Here is an 18106-nt window from a genome sequence, read left to right as displayed (position 1 = left end):
TTTCGCTTTCAGTAGAAACGGAAAATTGCCCAAAAAATACATGCGCGCGCGCGTACGCAAAAGATTCAATCTTTGAATCTCCTCGAAGCAGCACTGAAGCGCCCGGCGTGCGTTGTTTACGTACCTAACTAACCAGTCCAACTTAACCTAGCCTAACTTCACGGCGCTCAGCGCGCACGCGCCGCGCGCACCCACGCTTGCCAGCTGTTCAACAGGAGCGTTCGACGAGGCGCAGAACGAGCGGGCGTGTTTGTGTTTTGCGTTTCGCGATCGTGACAGCGTTTGGAGCGCGAAACAGCGGACGTGCAACATTCGTCGCGAGCGAGAATCGAGAGGGCAGATCTCGCGACAATCGCGAATTGTTTCGACTGATACAAGTATGGCTGGTATCGTACCGCTGTCTGGCAGATCCGGCAGGAAACAGTGGACGCTGCACGGTAATCATCTCCTGCGATCTCGATTGAGCTTTGAGAGCATGCACCTGGTATTCGGATTGCGTCTTTGAAAAGCGCACATCATCTGTCACAGGAATGATGTGTTTTAAAATTTATTTTGCAAATAAACATATAAATAAATAAATAAATGAATATTAAATTGTTAAATAGAAATTGATGAGAAATATTATTAATATTAAAGTATTACTAATTAATTCTTGACGAACAATATCCTTATGAAATTTAATAAATAAAAAAATTTATCTTGTGTCTTTTCTTCTAATAATATATTCAAATTAATGTTTTGCTAAATAATGTTTTACAAATTACTGATACGATAATTATTATGCATCTGAATAAAACTTTGAAAATAATCACAATCAATATCATTTGCAGTAACATAAAACTGTAAGTTTATTGTTAATGTTTCATGTGTATGTAATAAGATAATGAATTGTGATTAAATAATTTGCTAATTGTAAATTATATTGACAGATGGACCTAAAGGTTCCCTCAGACGGTTACGTTCTCGATTAGCAGAAGATGGCTGTCCAGAATCTCAAGTGATTTTGGCTAAGCAATTACTGGAAGAACGATGCGGTAAGCTGTAAAACTCTGTATTAAAATTTTTTCGTATATATTTGCTATCTATATAATATTATGTTAAAATATATATTTGAAGATCTTGATGTTGATAAAGAAGAAAATGCAAAGTTGGGTGTTTATTGGTTGACAAAAGCCTCGGAGCAAGGAAATCTAGAAGCAACTGATATACTTAGAAAGTGCTTAGCCACAGGTCGTGGTATTACAGAACATAATTATTACGATGTGAAAAGTTGTCTGGACATGACACAAGATGAAAAGTTGGCTAGAAGAGCAGCGAGGGAGATGTTTATGAGGTAAAGAATAAGGATAATCGGATGATGGATAAATAAAATTAGATCATACACTATATATATTCAATGTGAAATTTCTCTCTCCAATCAGTTTATCAAATGGCGAGGACTTTATCACCACAGAACAACTGCAAAGACGTATGAGAAATTTGTCATCTTCGTCGACTAGTAACCAAGATTCTCTTCATGATGATTCTCAATCAAATATTACTTCTAACAACTTGTCGCAGAAGAGACTAAATGACGACGATAACGATTGCTTCCCCAGAAACGGGCTTCCTGATGATTCTTCTACTTCGAAAGACGAAGATCGTGCAAACGATATTCAAAGTAAGAAAGTTTTTTTTAAAAATTTTTATGCTACATCGTGTATCTTTCACATTCACATACATTTTTTTGTTACATAATCGCAGATCGAGTGGACTATCAAGGTGAGAAGATCACAGAGGCTGCTCTGGTGTCTGCGGCTGCGAGTTACGCACGCGGAATGCTTCCAATAGTATCACACGCTCTCTGCATGGTGGATCCTTCCGAACTGGTGCTGGATACAATACCGTTGCTGCAGAGACCATTCGTTCATCCGCTCACATCGCTGAAGCGTTTCTACAGTTGGCTGATCGAGACTCTGGGTCACAGAGGGACGTCGATCAAAAACATCCTCTTTACATCGAACTTACACATTTTCTTATTATTTTTACTGTATTCTTTATTCGGTACAGAGAGCCTAATACTTTTTATACCGATGGCCCTCTACTATCTATCATTCATAGTCATGGTAGTGGCCACATTTCAAATGCTCCAACGGAAACGCGAGTTCAACGACTTTCGCGTGTGGTCCGGCCTGTTTTTGAGTTATTCGGGCGGAAATCTGAATCCCGAGGAGGCAGAGTATCAATTTTGCCGTAACAATCTGAAACCCCACGGACACTTTTTTCTCGCGTTATTGCTAAACTTGATAATTTATCCTCTGATAGCTCACCAATGGACTCCGCAATCCGAATTCACCGTAATAGCAGTCGCGCTGACTCTCATCACACTCTCCAATTTCATGTGGAAGGACTCTTCGCGGTTTCCCGACTTCTTAGCTCTGTTCAGTTTCGGCGTACACGTCCTCGCGAAGTACCCTTACGAAATGGACATGGTTGTCGCGCAAGGTTGGAGATTCTTGGACGTCAGAGTGCCAACATTCGCGTCTTACGTTGTCGGCAACGGCATAGAGTTCTGTCTCAACTTCCGCGCTGTGTTTTATCTTTTAATACCGGCGGTCTTCGCGAAAATGGCTGCGAGGGATGGTTGGCGTGGCACATATCGAACTCTGATACCCCATTGCGTTACTCTGAGCTGGTGGCAAATAGCAATCTTCAGTTCTCAAGGCGCCACATGGTACGGCTTGATCAGAGGTGCCCTCGCACTAGTCGGCATGGTCCTCTTTCTTCCAATAGCCGGTATAGCTTCCGTCATTTTACCGATCATAGCCATTACAAAGTATTTGTCGGAAAATGACCTGGCAATGAGAATAGCAGTCACCACTGTACTCGGAGGAATGCCATTTTTAGCTTCGTGGTATCTGAGGAAGACGAGAGCATCAAGATTTAATTGGATCATTACGTTCGTTCAAGTATGTATATCCTTGTATTTCTTGATCATCTTAAACTCCGAAATTTTTAAATATTTATATTTTGTATTAAATATCTTTTGTAGATCATACTAGGCGTTGGCGCTGCCACATTTTTATCCTGGCCTATGATAATGGAATATAAACAGGATTCCGATGAAATATCGTACGAAATCGCTTCTAGTTTAACATGGGATCAATATCGGAACTACTGTCATCAACCTGCATGGGAAGAACTGTCGTCGAAAGCGCAAGTGCAAGTGCAATGCGCCCAGTTAGAAGGCATACCCGTTTCATGGGAAGGTTACGTGACAAATGTTAAATTAAAATCGATAAAGAACAATATCGCAGCCATATTAAATAGATTACCTGATAATGTTAGATCGATAGTCAGCTGTATGTACGGGGAACCATACGAGGAAAAGTGTAATTCGGGCGACGATACTCGTAAAAAGAATTGCAAACACGTCACGAGTATTCAGAGGCGAAGAAGTAAATGCCACTTACCAGCTTGGGATCGGTACGAATTTGAAATTTCCGTCAAAATGAAAAACGGCATATGGGGAAGTACAACGGAAATACGTCTTGTCGCGGATCATTCTTTTACCAACTTTAGTTTAAACATATATCCGGGCGACAAGATCTGGTTTTCCGGTGTACTTCTAAATGATGGTTTAGAAAAAGAATCTCTTCTCGGTGGTGCCGAACCGCACATCGACCTAGAAGAGGCAGGGTGTCTCGCGTGCAACTCCCTTGATCTGGAAACATCTTACAAACGTTATAGGTACCGTGTAAATTTAAGCTCTATTATCAGAGATCTATGTCTCAGTGTAAAGACTGTATTGAATTTTCTGTTAAATCCAATTGTGATGTTCAAGTAATCACGTTTTACGTGATTGAATTCTTTTAGATCTCTCTAACTTCTTATATTTAATGTCTGTACTATATTTCGATAAATGTAATTATCACTATTATTTGTTTAATACTATTTATCTTAAAAATAAATTATACTATTGGAATTTCTAAATTGTGAAAGTAAGAATTTAAACAATTGGAGACAAGAAATCGATTCATATATAATTAATATACTAAGAAAATATAACTTTATAAAATACAAATATGCAAGTGAAAAGTAATACAATTGTCTTGAAAAGACATTTAGTAAATCTTTCAGTATATTTAATCTTTGTTTAGGCAGGCAATTTAACACGAATAATCTTTTTTTCTAACAGATTATTTAGAAGCGCGTATTATATAATAGCGCTAAAATATAAAAGTATTACATCTGACACGTTATATATGTATAAAGTACAAGTTAAATTGAAAGAAGAATTACGTTAGATATGTAAGCAGCATTTCTTCAATGTATGACACACGTGTACATGTGTGTGTGATATGAAAGTAGAGAATAGTCTAAGTGTCTTGATGTTACCGAATGCCTCAGGCAACATACATTAGGCTTTCACGAACAAATCTGCTTCAGAATATTAACATATATTTTAAGATCGATATATTTTCCTAAGCATTACTGCCAATAAAGAAAGAGAAAGAAAGATAAACGCTTCATATTTTTATATTCCGTTTTTGGACAATGATCAGAACTGACATTTTAATCTTGTTTTAATAATGTAATAAAAATTGCATTTTTACTAGGTTTATAACATATAATTATCATGATAGAGTTTTAGTTGATATGATGAACCAGTGGGCAATATGCAAACTAACACAAATAATTTTAGATTATATTTAATAATTTATAGTTATAAAAAAATAAAGGAAAAAATATGATATTCATATAGAATTTTGTGTATATATATATATATATATAATATCGATATTATAAATTATCTAATTGAACTACTTAAAAATTCAATATTACCTGAATGATACTTTCAAGGAACACTAAAAATATATGTACAATACAAATAACAATTTACTTTGTACATTGATGTTAAATGTTTAGATAATTATTAACAAGCATATCTGTCTAGTAGAATTAAGAATAGCTTCATCATTATATCACATAAAGACAATAGGAACCAAGATAGTAGAAAAGAGGTAAGACAGATATAGATGTGCCTTGGTGTTTTCTGTTTGAATAATTTTATCGTTAATAATAAAAGTATATATATCTATTTGCTTCCTCAAAGCAAATTGATTAAATGTATTGAAACACCATGAACTCTTGCATTCTAATGTGCAAATGTATATTTTTGTCATAAACAATATATTAATATAATGCAAAATTCAAAATATTGTCTTATTTCAATACCTTATATATATGCGTGCGCACACATCCACATAGACACACATACACATACATATCTATTATGAAAATGCAGAGACTTTTTTATTTATAATTATAGAGATATTTATTTTATATTTGGCAACAGATCATGATACATTATTGTTTTGAATGATAACATTATATCAATAACAAGACAATTGTTATTAAACGGTTTGGTTCCCTTTTTCTTAATTTCCATATAAAAGAATTTTACAATACAGAGTTTATACTATTTTTATACTATTTAATTATTTTATATATTGAAATACATTAAAGAATCTCCTTCATGCCGCACTTTCTTCATATTGTACTTTTATACAATGTTAGATTTATTCTGACATTGCATAATTCGTATAATTTGACTAACAGTCTGTTTAGAGTTGTAGATATATAATCTGCAAATACTCTCTACACAAACTTCATGCAATGTAGGAGCTTCAAGTATAGTATTTTTTCTTTATGTACAGATATAAAATCTATATTAATAAAGTCTTTTTTACTATATCTAATCTGCAAATAATTATCTAATAAAAAGAAAAAAAAAGAAAAAAAAAGGAAGAGATCAAACAAAATTACTTTGTTGTTTCCTTGAAGAAACATTCCCTTTATTTGTGATGTATTTTTTTAAATATTTTATATTTCCTTAAATATTTTGTAAATTACTGAATTAATAATCATTGAATGTATTGAAATCAACTTACATTCCAACTTTTAGATAGTTGGAAAGTTTTTTTTGGGGAAAAATATTACGTTAAAAATTTTAAACATTTAGAACTTGAAATTAATATGTATATACTTTTTCAAGATTTTTCAATATAGTCAACAATATACATATATGATACATTCAAGTTAATTATTATCTTTTTCCATCCAATGTATTTTTTTTTTTTTCAAGTCAAATATATAAGAAACTCTTGTCAAATTCCTTGTGGCATATCGTGAAAAATATCAACTTTGGTTTATAAGAATTATAATAAATACATATTTTTAGGTAATAAAATTAAATAAATGTACATTAAAAACCAATTAATAACAATTAATTGACAATTAATCTACAAATTCTGGAACATTCTATGCTTGAATTATTAGAATACTTGCATACGTACATTTCTCCTTTATCCCGAAAATTTTCCTTTTTGTAGTAAAGATGTAGTAATAAATAGATGTAATAACAAATTTATACTAATTTTTGAAAAAAAAGAGAAAAGAAGACAATCTTATGAGCATGTTATAATCTATATATTTTATATATACAAAGAATTCCGGATAAAAGAGAAATTGGTAAATTGCGACGGTCAAGACATACACACCATTTAAAAAAAATCTAACCTAGTAAAAACGCTTCCTACTATTTTCCTGATGTTTTTGATATAGCATAATGGCAATGACAACACAGGCTATTAATGCAAGTGCACCAACTAGCATCAGTAGGAAAAGTTTTATACCACTCATACCAGAATGTTTTACATCTTCTATACGTTCTGAAACAGAAGAGAATTGAATTTATATACATGCAATATACACAATAGAGTATCCTATATTTGATTGCCTCTTGTACCTCTTGGTGCATCGTAGAATGCTGCTGATGGCACAATTTGAGATCTGTCTTCTTGATCTTTAGACTGTAAATTCATTTATATTGCCAAGTGTTATTATAAATAATTAAACCACTTATATTTTTATCGGTTTATAAAATTGCTTAATTTACATGTACAACATCAATATCAAAAATATGTGCGTATTATATGCAGTGTTTGCTGGTTTCTAGATAAAATTATCTAAATAATTATCCAGATAAAGAAATGGATCATCTTTAACTAGATGAAGAAATACAAAATATCTTTATCTTTATCTTAGATAAAAAATATATGTCATCTTATCTAAAAATTGTCTAAGATGACGTTTTCATTATGCAAAAGTTTTCCAGGCAAGCTTCTAAAAATCTATTTAAAATATCTAAAATTTTTGAAAAACTTAAAACTTAATAACTTAAAATGAGAAAAGAATGTCGTCGAGTCTTTCATTCTGTTCTACCTATGTGAACCTGGCACCCGACTTTTAAAAAATTAATTTTTTAATACAAAAAACGATAGCATTTCGATTGTAATTGTTTGTAGTAATAATAATTTCGTTTCTAGTTTTATCCCTTAAAAAATATAAAAATTTGAAAAAATGACTCGCACCCGACATTTAGATATTTCAAATCCGCTTGCGCAGTTTCTTTTAGAATCGTTTGTAGTTATTTGTAGTGCTTTCAACCTTCACTCTGGCCGTAAGGGTCTGGATTGACCCGGTGCCATAAAACTTAGAAGAAGAAGAAGAAGTTTGTAGTGCTTTTCGTTTCGTTGGTAGTTGGACGATTAAAAAATTGTAAACATTTAAACAAATGGCCAAGAGTGAACTTTTTTATTTATTCAGATATCTCGAAACGAAAAGCACTACAAACAACTACAAACGATTCTATAGAAGACTGCGCAAGCGAATTTGCAATATCTCAATAAATAAAAAAGTTCATTGTTGGTCATTTGTTTAAATGTTTATAATTTTTGAACCGTTCGACTACAAATAAAACGATAAGCACAACGAACAACTAAAAACGATTCTAAAGAAAACTACGTAAGCGGATTTGAGATATCTCAATCAATAAAACAGTTCACTCTTGGCCATTTGTTTAAATGTTTATAATTTTTGAACCGTTCAACTACAAATGAAACGAAACGCACTACAAACAACTACAAACGATTCTAAAGAAGACTGCGCAAGCGGATATGAAATTAGAGGCGTGCAAATCTGCTTTCACTCCCGTTCGTTCCCGACAGCGAGACTGGATTCTCGAGAGTCAGATTATCGGGAGCGATATTATCGAGAGTCTCGGGAACGAGTGAGTCCCGAATCCCGATGCTCTATTAGATGGAGTGGTAGTCGAAATCTACCCCCACTCCATCTGATAGAACATCGGGACTCGGGACTCGGGACTCGCTCGTTCTCGAGACTCTATTCTCGATACAGCGCTCCCGATAATCTGACTCTCGAGAATCCAGTCTCGCTGTCGGGAACGAGCGGGAGTGAGAGCAGATTTGCACGCCTCTATATGAAATATCTCAATAAATAAAAAAGTTCATTCTTGGCCATTTGTTAGACGTTTATAATTTTTAAACCGTTCAACTACAAACAAAACGAGAAGCACTACAAACAACTACAAACGATTCTAAGGAAAACTGCGCAAGCGGATTTGAGATATTTCAATAAATAAAAAAGTTCACTATTGGTCATTTGTTTAAATGTTTATAATTTTTGAACCGTTCAACTACAAACAAAACGAAAAGCACTACAAACAACTACAAACAATTCTAAAGAAGACTGCGCAAGCGGATTTGAGATATCTAAATGTCGGGTGCGAGTCATTTTTTCAAATTTTTATATTTTTTAAGGGATAAAACTACAAACGAAATTATTGTTACTACAAACAACTACAATCGAAATGCTATCGTTTTTTGTATTAAAAAATTAATTTTTTAAAAGTCGGGTGCCAGGTTCACATACGTGTGTTTATGATTTTAATATCCCATGTATAATTTGCGTCACAAATTTTACAAATATTTATAGTCTTATAAAATAAACAAAAATATCTAGATAATTATTTAGATTATCGCAATAATCATCTTTCATCTAGATTAAGTAAAAGCAAAATCATCTTTATTTCATCTAAGATAAATTTACGGATTTTTATTTTTATCTTTATAATTTTGAAATTATCTAAGTCCGCAGCAAAGACTGGCAATAGATCCTATTGCGCAAAACGCCATTATACTGAGTGTAATTATTCGGCAAATGCTTACATCATCTGGTAGGTCTAATTCATAGAAACGAATTGAAAGTATATCATGATTGTCAGACAAATCACCAGTGGTTGCGGAAATTCCGATATAATATCCCGTTGGAAGTTTAACTTCATTCACTTGAAAGCATTGCTTCCATCCTAGTTTATTGGCAATATCCGTTGAAACTTTATGATAAAAAAAACAATAAAAAATAACATTAGCATAAAATGTATATGTGATTCCAGTCAATATATGTATATATATATATATATATATATACAGTCAATATATGTATATATATATATATATATATATATACACATTTACAGATAAAAAAAAGGTAAATCAAGGTGACACAAGGTAAGCAGAAAACAATCCATAATGTAATAGAGCAAAGTACAAATGATGAGTAAGCACTCTAAGAAAAGATGTTATCTTACTATGTTATCTTACTATTGTTTTCTTACTAATTGATAATTTTTATTATATTGATATTTTAATATAATATGTGCACTGCATAATATAAGAGATGCAAAGATATTGAATAAATATGATTCAAATAATAAAAACATTCAAGCTTTAGCTAGAACTTTAAGAGTACTTATTGATAAGAGCACAATCCATATTTATTCTATATTATAAAATTATATTCAAAAATATACTCAACATATGTTATGTGCACCATTATGATTGCTGTATGTATCAAATATTATTGCTAAATATATTTTAATATTTATTTGTATTTGAATTTACTTACCAGTTAAGGTATCTTTCTCGTATCTTACAGCTATATGTGTACCATGTTCTAAATTTCTAAACTTTGCTTCACACCCTGCGAGTTGTGTATGAGTTCCATCACGATCGTGATCATAATGTAAAGATCCATTATTGACCATTGCTGAGATATAAGGATGTTGATGCTATTTTATAAAATATATAAAATATATATCACTTTTGTATTTAAAAAAAAAGATATAGAGAAACGTGAATTTTAAATGTTGCAACATACAATACTTAAGATATTGAATAAATATGATTCAAATAATAAAAACATTCAAGCTTTAGCTAGAACTTTAAGAGTACTTATTGATAAGAGCATCCATATTTCAATCCATATTTATTCTATATTATAAAATTATATTCAAAAATATATTCAACATACGTTATGTGCACCATTATGATTGCTGTATGTATCAAGTATTATTGCTAATCCTTGAAAATAATCTTGATTTCCAAATACTGGACCTGTTTTCATTCTTTCCTTGGTATACCAAATTGCAAAACCATCTCCAAATAAGTCCTTTCCTTTTCCATGTACTTTAAACTCAACTTGCAATTCCCAGTTTCGTACATGACATGGCTATAAATATGATAAACTTAAGGATAATCTCTTTTATTGCATGAGATATATATATATATATATATATATATATATTTTTTTTTTTTTTTCATATAACATATACAAAGAAAAATGTTGTAATGCTTACTACAGAATTCCATAAGGCACCTTGTTTGCTTTGTAAATCAGGTGTTATCCTAATGTAATTATTAGTTACCATTGTACTTCCCATAAAGTCCCAATAAGGCATTGTCATACCTGTCCCTATTATGCATTAAATATAATTTTGAGTAAATGTTATGTTATATAATATTTAAATTTGTAAAATATAATATAAATGTATATAAAATTTAAATAAAAAAGACAAACTTTATAAATGTACATTAATAGATACTCTATATTTCTCTATGATCATTATTAAATTTTAACTTACCTTGAATATAAGGTAAATAAAAAACTTATAAAAAAACTTATTGTTATTAAAAAAGTTCTCTTTTTCAATTAGTATTTCATAAAATTTATAGTTCGTATTATTATTTATAATTCATATTATTAATCTTCGAATAAAATAAGGAAAAATAATATTTCTAATAGTGCAGTATGAAAATTTCTAGCAAAGTATGATTAAACAAATTTGGCGCCCTTTAATTAAACGACATATATCCTTCACTGATACATAGTTATTTAATCTAATTTTATCACAAAGCATGAATATTGCTTTCATGTTACATATTGATATTGATATAAGACGTAGGCAGTTTTCTTTAATTTATGCACATATATATATATGTATATGATGTCGTAGGAAACATGTGAAAAATAATTCGTAACCTCAAAACTATGGTAGAATGAATCGTAGTGTAGAATATTGCAATTGAATAATAAATAATAAGCAGATCTTTTCGTGTCGATGCCCGATAAAAAGGAAACTCTCGCGTGCAAAATTTATTAAGATAATTAAAATCGGCGAACCTTGATACGGTTTGATCAAAGAATGTTCTCGTTTCTGGTAATCCTTTGTGTTCCATTCTGCGGCGAACGACTCCAAAATTCCGAGGATCAGAAGCAGCCACGAAATTATACTCATGTTTTCCCTCATTGGTAAAATTTCGCGCTTATTTTTCTATTACTTTAATAATATATAAATTATGAATACACAAATACGATTACAATGCGTTATCTGAAACAACCACTCCGCTTCGATGCACGTCAGCCAACTGCAGGAAAAACCACTCGAGTCTCGAGTTTCAAGTTGACCAACGTCATCGATATACAATCGATATACAATCGTTCGTAAAAATACATATACAGGGTGTCTCAGACCACCCGTACACTTTTAAAATAAAAATAAATGGCTTTTATCAAGAATCGCGAACAATTTTTAAATAAATCGGGTACACCTTATCAAATGGTGATATTTTTAACTTTTGATTCCGACCAGAAATACGCCATCCGGATCGGAAGTTGAATTTTTTAAGGAGAATCCCATACAGCACAAGATATTCTATGAACATCTTAAAATATTTTATGAATATTTGAATATTCTACGAATGTCCTAGAATGTTTATGGAATATCTTGTGCTGTATGGGATATGGTACTTTTTATTACAGATTCGAATTATACGTGAAAAAATAAGAAACTTTTGTATCAAATGTTTTTTCTAAAAGTGCCTCTGTTATTTTATCACAGTTACTTTCAAGATCAATTTTAAGATTGACAGAGGCACTTTCGATTTTTTTATAAAAGCCATTTATTTTTATTTTAAAAGGGGTGTACTGATCTGGGACACCCTGTATATATCAAAGAGTAGGGATCCTCAAGTGAGGATTCCTATCAGAGAGAAACTGAGAGGTGTCACACGAATTACAAAGTCAATGTCCACGAATGTTCTCAGAGGGTAACATATATGTTATCCTCTTTTTAATATTCACAAAGAGGACGTACCATTATCGCTTTCACAGATCAAACGGGCCATGACACCTCTGAGTCTTCTCTCTAATAAAACAATTAAACAAATATTCATAAAATTCAATATCTAAAAAAATTGTTTTTTACTACGTTTTCTTATATTCCTTATATTTGTTTAATCATCTTTTATATTTATTATTAGTATTATATTTATTATTATTAGTTAAATGATGCAAAAGAATTTGAAGAAATATAGTTAATAGTGATTTGAATTTCGCGCGCAAATGACGAGATCAAAACCTGATATTTGTGAACACTATGCACTTTATTTTGTTAGAATATACAGCCTGCTGGAATTCTATACTTATAATCAAAGTTTTCGATATTTATAAAATTATTGCGTCTTTTTTGTTACAATAAATTTGGATTTCGAGTTTACGTATCGATCGTTTGATTGACCAATCAAAACACGAGACATTCCTTGGATCGAGTGGAGTGCACTCTATATCCGTCAGTCATCTATGGCGAATCGGCAATCGTTTGATATTTCTCGCGGTCGTCTAGCGAATATCGCGTGTGAGTAATTAATTAAATATTGTGTCTCATAAAATATATCCAATAATCTAACATTGTATATCATCATTATTAAATGATCAATATCGAGAAATCACTTTCAAGATTTTCCTCGCTGAACTGGAAATGCAGTGATCGAACGCAATTTTATCACCAAGTATGTATGTATCGCCAAGATATTTGATTAATGCCTTGATATTTCTTTATAAAAATTGCACAGATATCTCTTTTATCTATTTATTTTTAGTGTTTGCTGAAATATCTCGAATTATTTCATTTCCAAATTTCTTTCTAACGGTTACATAGCTGCCTCAATCGCTTCAATACTTCGAGAATCGCAATATTGTTTCTCGATGAATAATCATGGCGGCCGATCTTGGAGCGCGTTGTGAAAATCGTATCGAGGAATTCTATTTGAATTATATTCCTTTCGCATTTCTCGCATTTGTTGCCTGAAAGTGAAAAAAGATTTATCGCGAGTGTCCTGTACAAATATCGCGTGTGATCGATACCAGCTGATTTCATCCGCTTCGAATTGTCATCAATGATCCTCATCTATTTTCCTCGAAGTGAAAGTGATTCTGACGTATCCCCGTTGTTAGGTATGTATCAACTTTTTTTTCAATATTAAATATTAAAATAAGGGAAGAATGTTCGAAATAGAAGAAATAAATCTTTTCTAAATGTTTCTCTAGCGATTCGATCTTCTTGTAATTCGCGCGCGAAAGCGATGTCAGCGCCGGTTAAGGAAAGGCGTTCCGGAAACGGAAGTCGTGCGTAAGAAGAGACGACGAGAGAACGAGCCGGCCGTACATACGCAATATACATAAAACGCACGTACGCGACGTACGCGCGCGCGACGCGTTTGACAGTTTTGACAGTTCGTCCCGCGCGGACCCACGCGGTCTCTCGGAGCGTCAAACTCGGCGAATCGGCAAAGCCGATCGAAATTTCCCTGATCCCGCGTCGAATATCCCTCGTTCGCGTTCCTGGAATTCGTACGTTGGCGTCTGCGCACGCGCACTCGTCGTGTCCCCGTCGTCGCAGTCGGTCTGCGGTTGCATGGCGTCCTGCGTAGTGCGTATGTGCGCTTGAGTACGACGGAGCCGTTCGTGCACGAGATACCGGCGCCCGCATTCGTCCGGCCAAGTCCACGTCGCGAGTAGTTGGCCGCGACGAGAGTAAGAAAGGACGACTATTAATATTTGAGCTGAGGAAGCGAGCTGCGACGAGTTAGGAAGGAGCGAAAGAGAGAGAGAGAGAGAGAGTGAGAGCGAGCGAGAGAGAGGGGGAGAGAGTGAGTGAGAGAGACCGAGTAGTAGGAGCAGGATTTAAGCGAATTAATTGCCGTACATTAAGTGGGGGCTTCACGCGGGCTTGTAGCGTTTGCACAAAGATCGGATAAAAAAAAAAACAAACAAGGGCGTGGAGTTTATCCGGGTGCGATTATAGGCCCGCCGTTAAAACGCTATCGTGGCCATGGGTAAGACGCCAAAGAAGGCGGCCCCTGGGGGCGATGAGAGGAATTTGTACGTTCGGAGGCTCAAGGCAACGACCGCGCCGTCGAGAGCTTCTGAATCTAGCTTGCACGAGAGACAGCGCGAGTCCGAGAGTTTCAACAGGTTTGTAGAAACAATCAGCAACAGCGAATTGCAAATTTCGCCAGAGTTTCTCAGTCACAAGCTTCAGTCTATCTGAATGACTTCCAAGACATTCGAGAGAAGAATGATTGTGGATTACATAGTACTGTTTGTGTATTTCACGCAACATTTGGGACTCGATAACTGTTTGTCGCTGTAGTTTCAAAAGTATTTTGTATTTTATAATATTTGGTACAAAACATGAGCATATCGTTTTATCCTTAAATTGTATATACAATTTTTTCATGATATATATGATCTGTGTACTATGTAATTGTCGTGTATATACGATTTATAAAATTTTCAACCAAACAATATTGTCACTAGTTTAAAGATTTAATTTTGAAATGAGAGCCGAATCGTTATAAGATTTATAATGAAACAAATTGATAAAAAAGATTGAGAGATACTTCAGAATCTTTATATTTATTATTATAGAGAAAATCATATTTTAATAATTTTGTATGTGTGAGAAAAATTATATAGAAAATTATATATGTATTTTTTTGGAAAGACATGAGAAACTTTGGTTAATCTTGTTTTACATATTTAAATTAGTACCTCTCATCACCTCCAGCATTTACTCAAAGGCCATCTGCCATACGACTTATCTCTCTTCATTGATTATGAATATCTTATTTTTGTTTTAGGCCAAAATTGACTGGAGTGCAGAAAAAGATTCCAGCTGGGTCAGGAAAGAATTTCAAGGTATATACTTCTAGTTTTTATTTTCTATTATTATTTATAATATATTCAGAAACTATTATAAATGTAGTAAATATATAATTATATATAATAATGTGTGGATAGATAATTGTATATATAATTATTTTGAGCCACATATATATTGCAATATACAGATATTAAATAATTCTTCAGAAATAATATGTTATATTTATATAATTATTGGAATTGTTATATTTTATTTATTTAATATATTATATATTATATATGTTTTATAAATATGTTACGTTATCATCAAGTTATGTATATTTGTTTATTTTTATTGGCAACAGTAATATTTTTTCTAACATTTTTAGTATTAATATTTTCTGTTAAACTTATAATTAAGACAGTATTATCTTTCATCATAGATTAGGCATGAACTTATCAGCATAGTATATATACTTGAAATGATAATTCAACATAATTAATCTTTTATTTTCTTGTTGCCAACTCACTAACATTAACAATTTTTTTATGATAATCAATTTTTGTATTTTCTTATTTTCCTTATAATATGTCATATGTATACATCAATCTTTTCCATGTGTTATAATACATACAAATATATACAAATGCATTGTATATAAAATGTTTATTACTAAATTTAATTTACATGTTGAAAATACTCTGTGTGTTAAGACAATTTATATGTATAATTTATAATTTATAATTGAAATCGACTCAATATTTTTGTCTTGAATGTAAAATTTTGTATTATATTATGTTGTGCAATCAAAAATTTAACAGATAATAGAAATTATATATAAATTATATAGATATTATAAATATATATTCTACAAGATAAGTAAATTTATTAAATTGCATATAAATGACAAAATAATATTACATTACATAACATAAATAACATGAAAAAAAGTATCTGAATATATATATAAATTATCTGTTAGGTTACTTTTTTGCAATGTGGAAATAATGTGTGTTGTAGAGCAAGCTTCGTCCTCCAACAAAAGGTGGATTTAATCAAGCATCAAAACAATTAAAATTATCAATGAAAAATCCAGAAGCGAAGACTGCAGATATGCAGTTGGAATCAGAAGAAGCTGAAGTTAAATTAAACGTTTCAATTCAAAAGGAAAATATCAAAGAAGAGAATGGTAACAACAAAGTTGAAGTTGAAGAATCTATTGCTGAAAAAGAACATGTTGATAATACTGAACAGACATCAAGTAAACTTCAGGCTTCCACAAAGACTATCCAAGAAGTTATACCTGTTGGAAGCAAAACTATTCCTCAAGAAAAAGAAGGAGTCTTATTAGAAAATGTTAACATTGAAATCAAAGAAATGGAAGAAGAGAATGATATAAAATTAACATTTGATGTGGAAAGTAGTTCCACAAAAAATGGAGAGGAAAAATTAAGTGATAAACGACCAAAGGACGATAGCCCGGAAGAAGTATTAAAAGACCAATTAAAAAACGGCACAAATGAAAAAGAAGAAATACAAAGCGAAGCTCAAACAGACACAACAGAAAGCTATTCAGTGGACATTGTTGAATCCACAACATCAGAATTATCTGAAACATCGGAATCCATTTCTCAGAGTGATACACAAAAGGATAAAGAGAAGATTGATGATATTATAACCAACGAAGCATCTGTTTCTTATGATTCATCTGCGCTAAAAGATTCATACATGCTAAAAGATGTACATGTCATGCTTGTCAGATCAGATTGTGTGAAAGATAATTCGAAACTCTTTGATGTAAGTAATATGGAAAGCACACCGAGTCAACTATCAAAAAATCTATCATTTGGCAAAACATTAAGGAACATCTCAGGAAGACACTCAATTGGTAGAGCGCGTAGTATTTTGCGTGACAGAATATCACCAAATAGCTCTCTTTTCGTAAATACATCAGATATGTCGATAGGACAGGATGAAGGTATAGAACCTAAGGTTTTACATTATAGCAGTTTACTATCCGACACTTTCCCGAGAAATGGTAGTCCATTGGACAGGAAACGTAAAATTGAGAAAAGAAATTGGGATTCAGCAAAAAAGCAGAAAACGGATGAAGAGAGTTCATTAAATACATCTATAAACCTAGTAAAAGGTTTTGTCAAACCTATGCTGATATCTACACCAAAAAGCACACCTTATAAATTTGAATCCACTAAATTAGACATTAGCGGGATAAAGGATGATGACAATAAGATAACGACTGAAGAAAGTACAAAGAAATGGTGTGTCATCATGTAAATTTCACATGAAAATTGTATGCTACTATACAAAAGAAAAAAAATTTTATATTTTCGAGAAATACTAAAGTTTAAATGATTAGAAGCATATATAGATTTTGATAGATAATTTTTTTTCTAATCTAAATAATTGAAATCTTATACCATTATGTTTTAAAATTTGTCCGGAAACAGATATATTTTTCTAATTTTTAGAAATGTTTTCTTTTCAATAGCAAAATATAATGTGTTTCTAATAACTAAATTAGTCCAATATATATTACATTTTTATTGTGCAAATTGTGCTAAAATTATTATTAGTGATTTTTTATTGCCATTCGCTAACCTTGGGATAAACAATTTTTCTAGAAAGGGAGAAGTAAGCTATAAAAAAAATGAAAAAGTACAATTTTTTATTAACTTGACATGACTATTTTATAAACAAAGACTTGATTCTATGAAATATGCTAGCTTTTGGCATAGTGCCAAAAGCTATAAAATAATTAAGCATATACACATGTACAGAAATGCAAATGTATTTTATTTCAGTACATGTATTAATTTACATCTTACATAATCTGTATTTATCTCCAATACAATTCTGTAGATAGAGATGGATACATGATAAAGGGTAAATACAGAGATTAGTTTTATTTTACTTATAAAT

General features: G+C 32.0%; 3 protein-coding genes across 4 annotated transcripts; 2 read left to right on the top strand and 1 right to left on the bottom strand.

The window, feature by feature from the left end:
• Positions 1-160: 160 nt before the first annotated feature.
• Positions 161-3917, top strand: LOC105247880 (wolframin). Its single transcript, XM_011252333.3, has 6 exons — positions 161-437; positions 930-1034; positions 1117-1333; positions 1422-1660; positions 1744-2948; positions 3032-3917. Exons 1-6 carry the CDS (start codon positions 380-382, stop codon positions 3824-3826), a joined length of 2619 nt encoding a protein of 872 aa, XP_011250635.1. The 5' UTR covers positions 161-379; the 3' UTR covers positions 3827-3917.
• Positions 3918-6454: 2537 nt separating this feature from the next.
• LOC105247885 (vesicular integral-membrane protein VIP36) lies at positions 6455-11491 on the bottom strand. Its single transcript, XM_025415266.1, has 7 exons — positions 11365-11491; positions 10541-10656; positions 10216-10413; positions 9811-9973; positions 9072-9238; positions 6791-6854; positions 6455-6713 (listed from the first exon to the last, which is right to left on the bottom strand). The coding sequence occupies exons 1-7, from the start codon at positions 11489-11491 to the stop codon at positions 6562-6564; spliced, it is 987 nt and encodes a 328-aa protein (XP_025271051.1). The 3' UTR covers positions 6455-6561.
• Positions 11492-13675: 2184 nt separating this feature from the next.
• LOC105247879 lies at positions 13676-17576 on the top strand. Of its 2 annotated transcripts, XM_025415260.1 has the most exons (4): positions 13676-14055; positions 14327-14496; positions 15165-15222; positions 16187-17576. In XM_025415260.1, the coding sequence occupies exons 2-4, from the start codon at positions 14354-14356 to the stop codon at positions 17459-17461; spliced, it is 1476 nt and encodes a 491-aa protein (XP_025271045.1). In that variant the 5' UTR covers positions 13676-14055; positions 14327-14353; the 3' UTR covers positions 17462-17576. The 2 variants fall into 2 exon arrangements, with proteins under 2 accessions (XP_025271045.1, XP_025271046.1); XM_025415261.1 differs by lacking the exon at positions 14327-14496 and having other exon boundaries at positions 13677-14055; positions 16187-17575.
• The last annotated feature ends 530 nt before the right edge of the window (positions 17577-18106 follow it).

Source organism: Camponotus floridanus, unplaced genomic scaffold (assembly GCF_003227725.1).
Source record: "Camponotus floridanus strain SB8 unplaced genomic scaffold, Cflo_v7.5 scaffold119, whole genome shotgun sequence".
Classification (NCBI taxonomy): Eukaryota; Metazoa; Arthropoda; class Insecta; order Hymenoptera; family Formicidae; genus Camponotus; species Camponotus floridanus.
The sequence above is the reverse complement of the archived record's forward strand: the minus strand, read 5'-3'. Positions and strand labels throughout refer to the sequence as shown.

Coding starts and splice junctions, on each gene's coding strand:
- LOC105247880 (XM_011252333.3), top strand. CDS start 380: ATGGCTGGTATCGTACCGCTGTCTGGCAGATCCGGCAGGAAACAGTGG. Junction 1,334..1,421: donor GCGAGGGAGATGTTTATGAG/GTAAAGAATAAG, acceptor CTCTCCAATCAG/TTTATCAAATGGCGAGGACT. Junction 1,661..1,743: donor TCGTGCAAACGATATTCAAA/GTAAGAAAGTTT, acceptor ACATAATCGCAG/ATCGAGTGGACTATCAAGGT.
- LOC105247885 (XM_025415266.1), bottom strand. CDS start 11,491: ATGAGGGAAAACATGAGTATAATTTCGTGGCTGCTTCTGATCCTCGGA. Junction 10,414..10,540: donor GTGCCTTATGGAATTCTGTA/GTAAGCATTACA, acceptor TCATATTTATAG/CCATGTCATGTACGAAACTG. Junction 9,974..10,215: donor ATCATAATGGTGCACATAAC/GTATGTTGAATA, acceptor TTTATAAAATAG/CATCAACATCCTTATATCTC.
- LOC105247879 (XM_025415260.1), top strand. CDS start 14,354: ATGGGTAAGACGCCAAAGAAGGCGGCCCCTGGGGGCGATGAGAGGAAT. Junction 14,497..15,164: donor GAGTCCGAGAGTTTCAACAG/GTTTGTAGAAAC, acceptor TTTTTGTTTTAG/GCCAAAATTGACTGGAGTGC. Junction 15,223..16,186: donor GGTCAGGAAAGAATTTCAAG/GTATATACTTCT, acceptor TGTGTGTTGTAG/AGCAAGCTTCGTCCTCCAAC.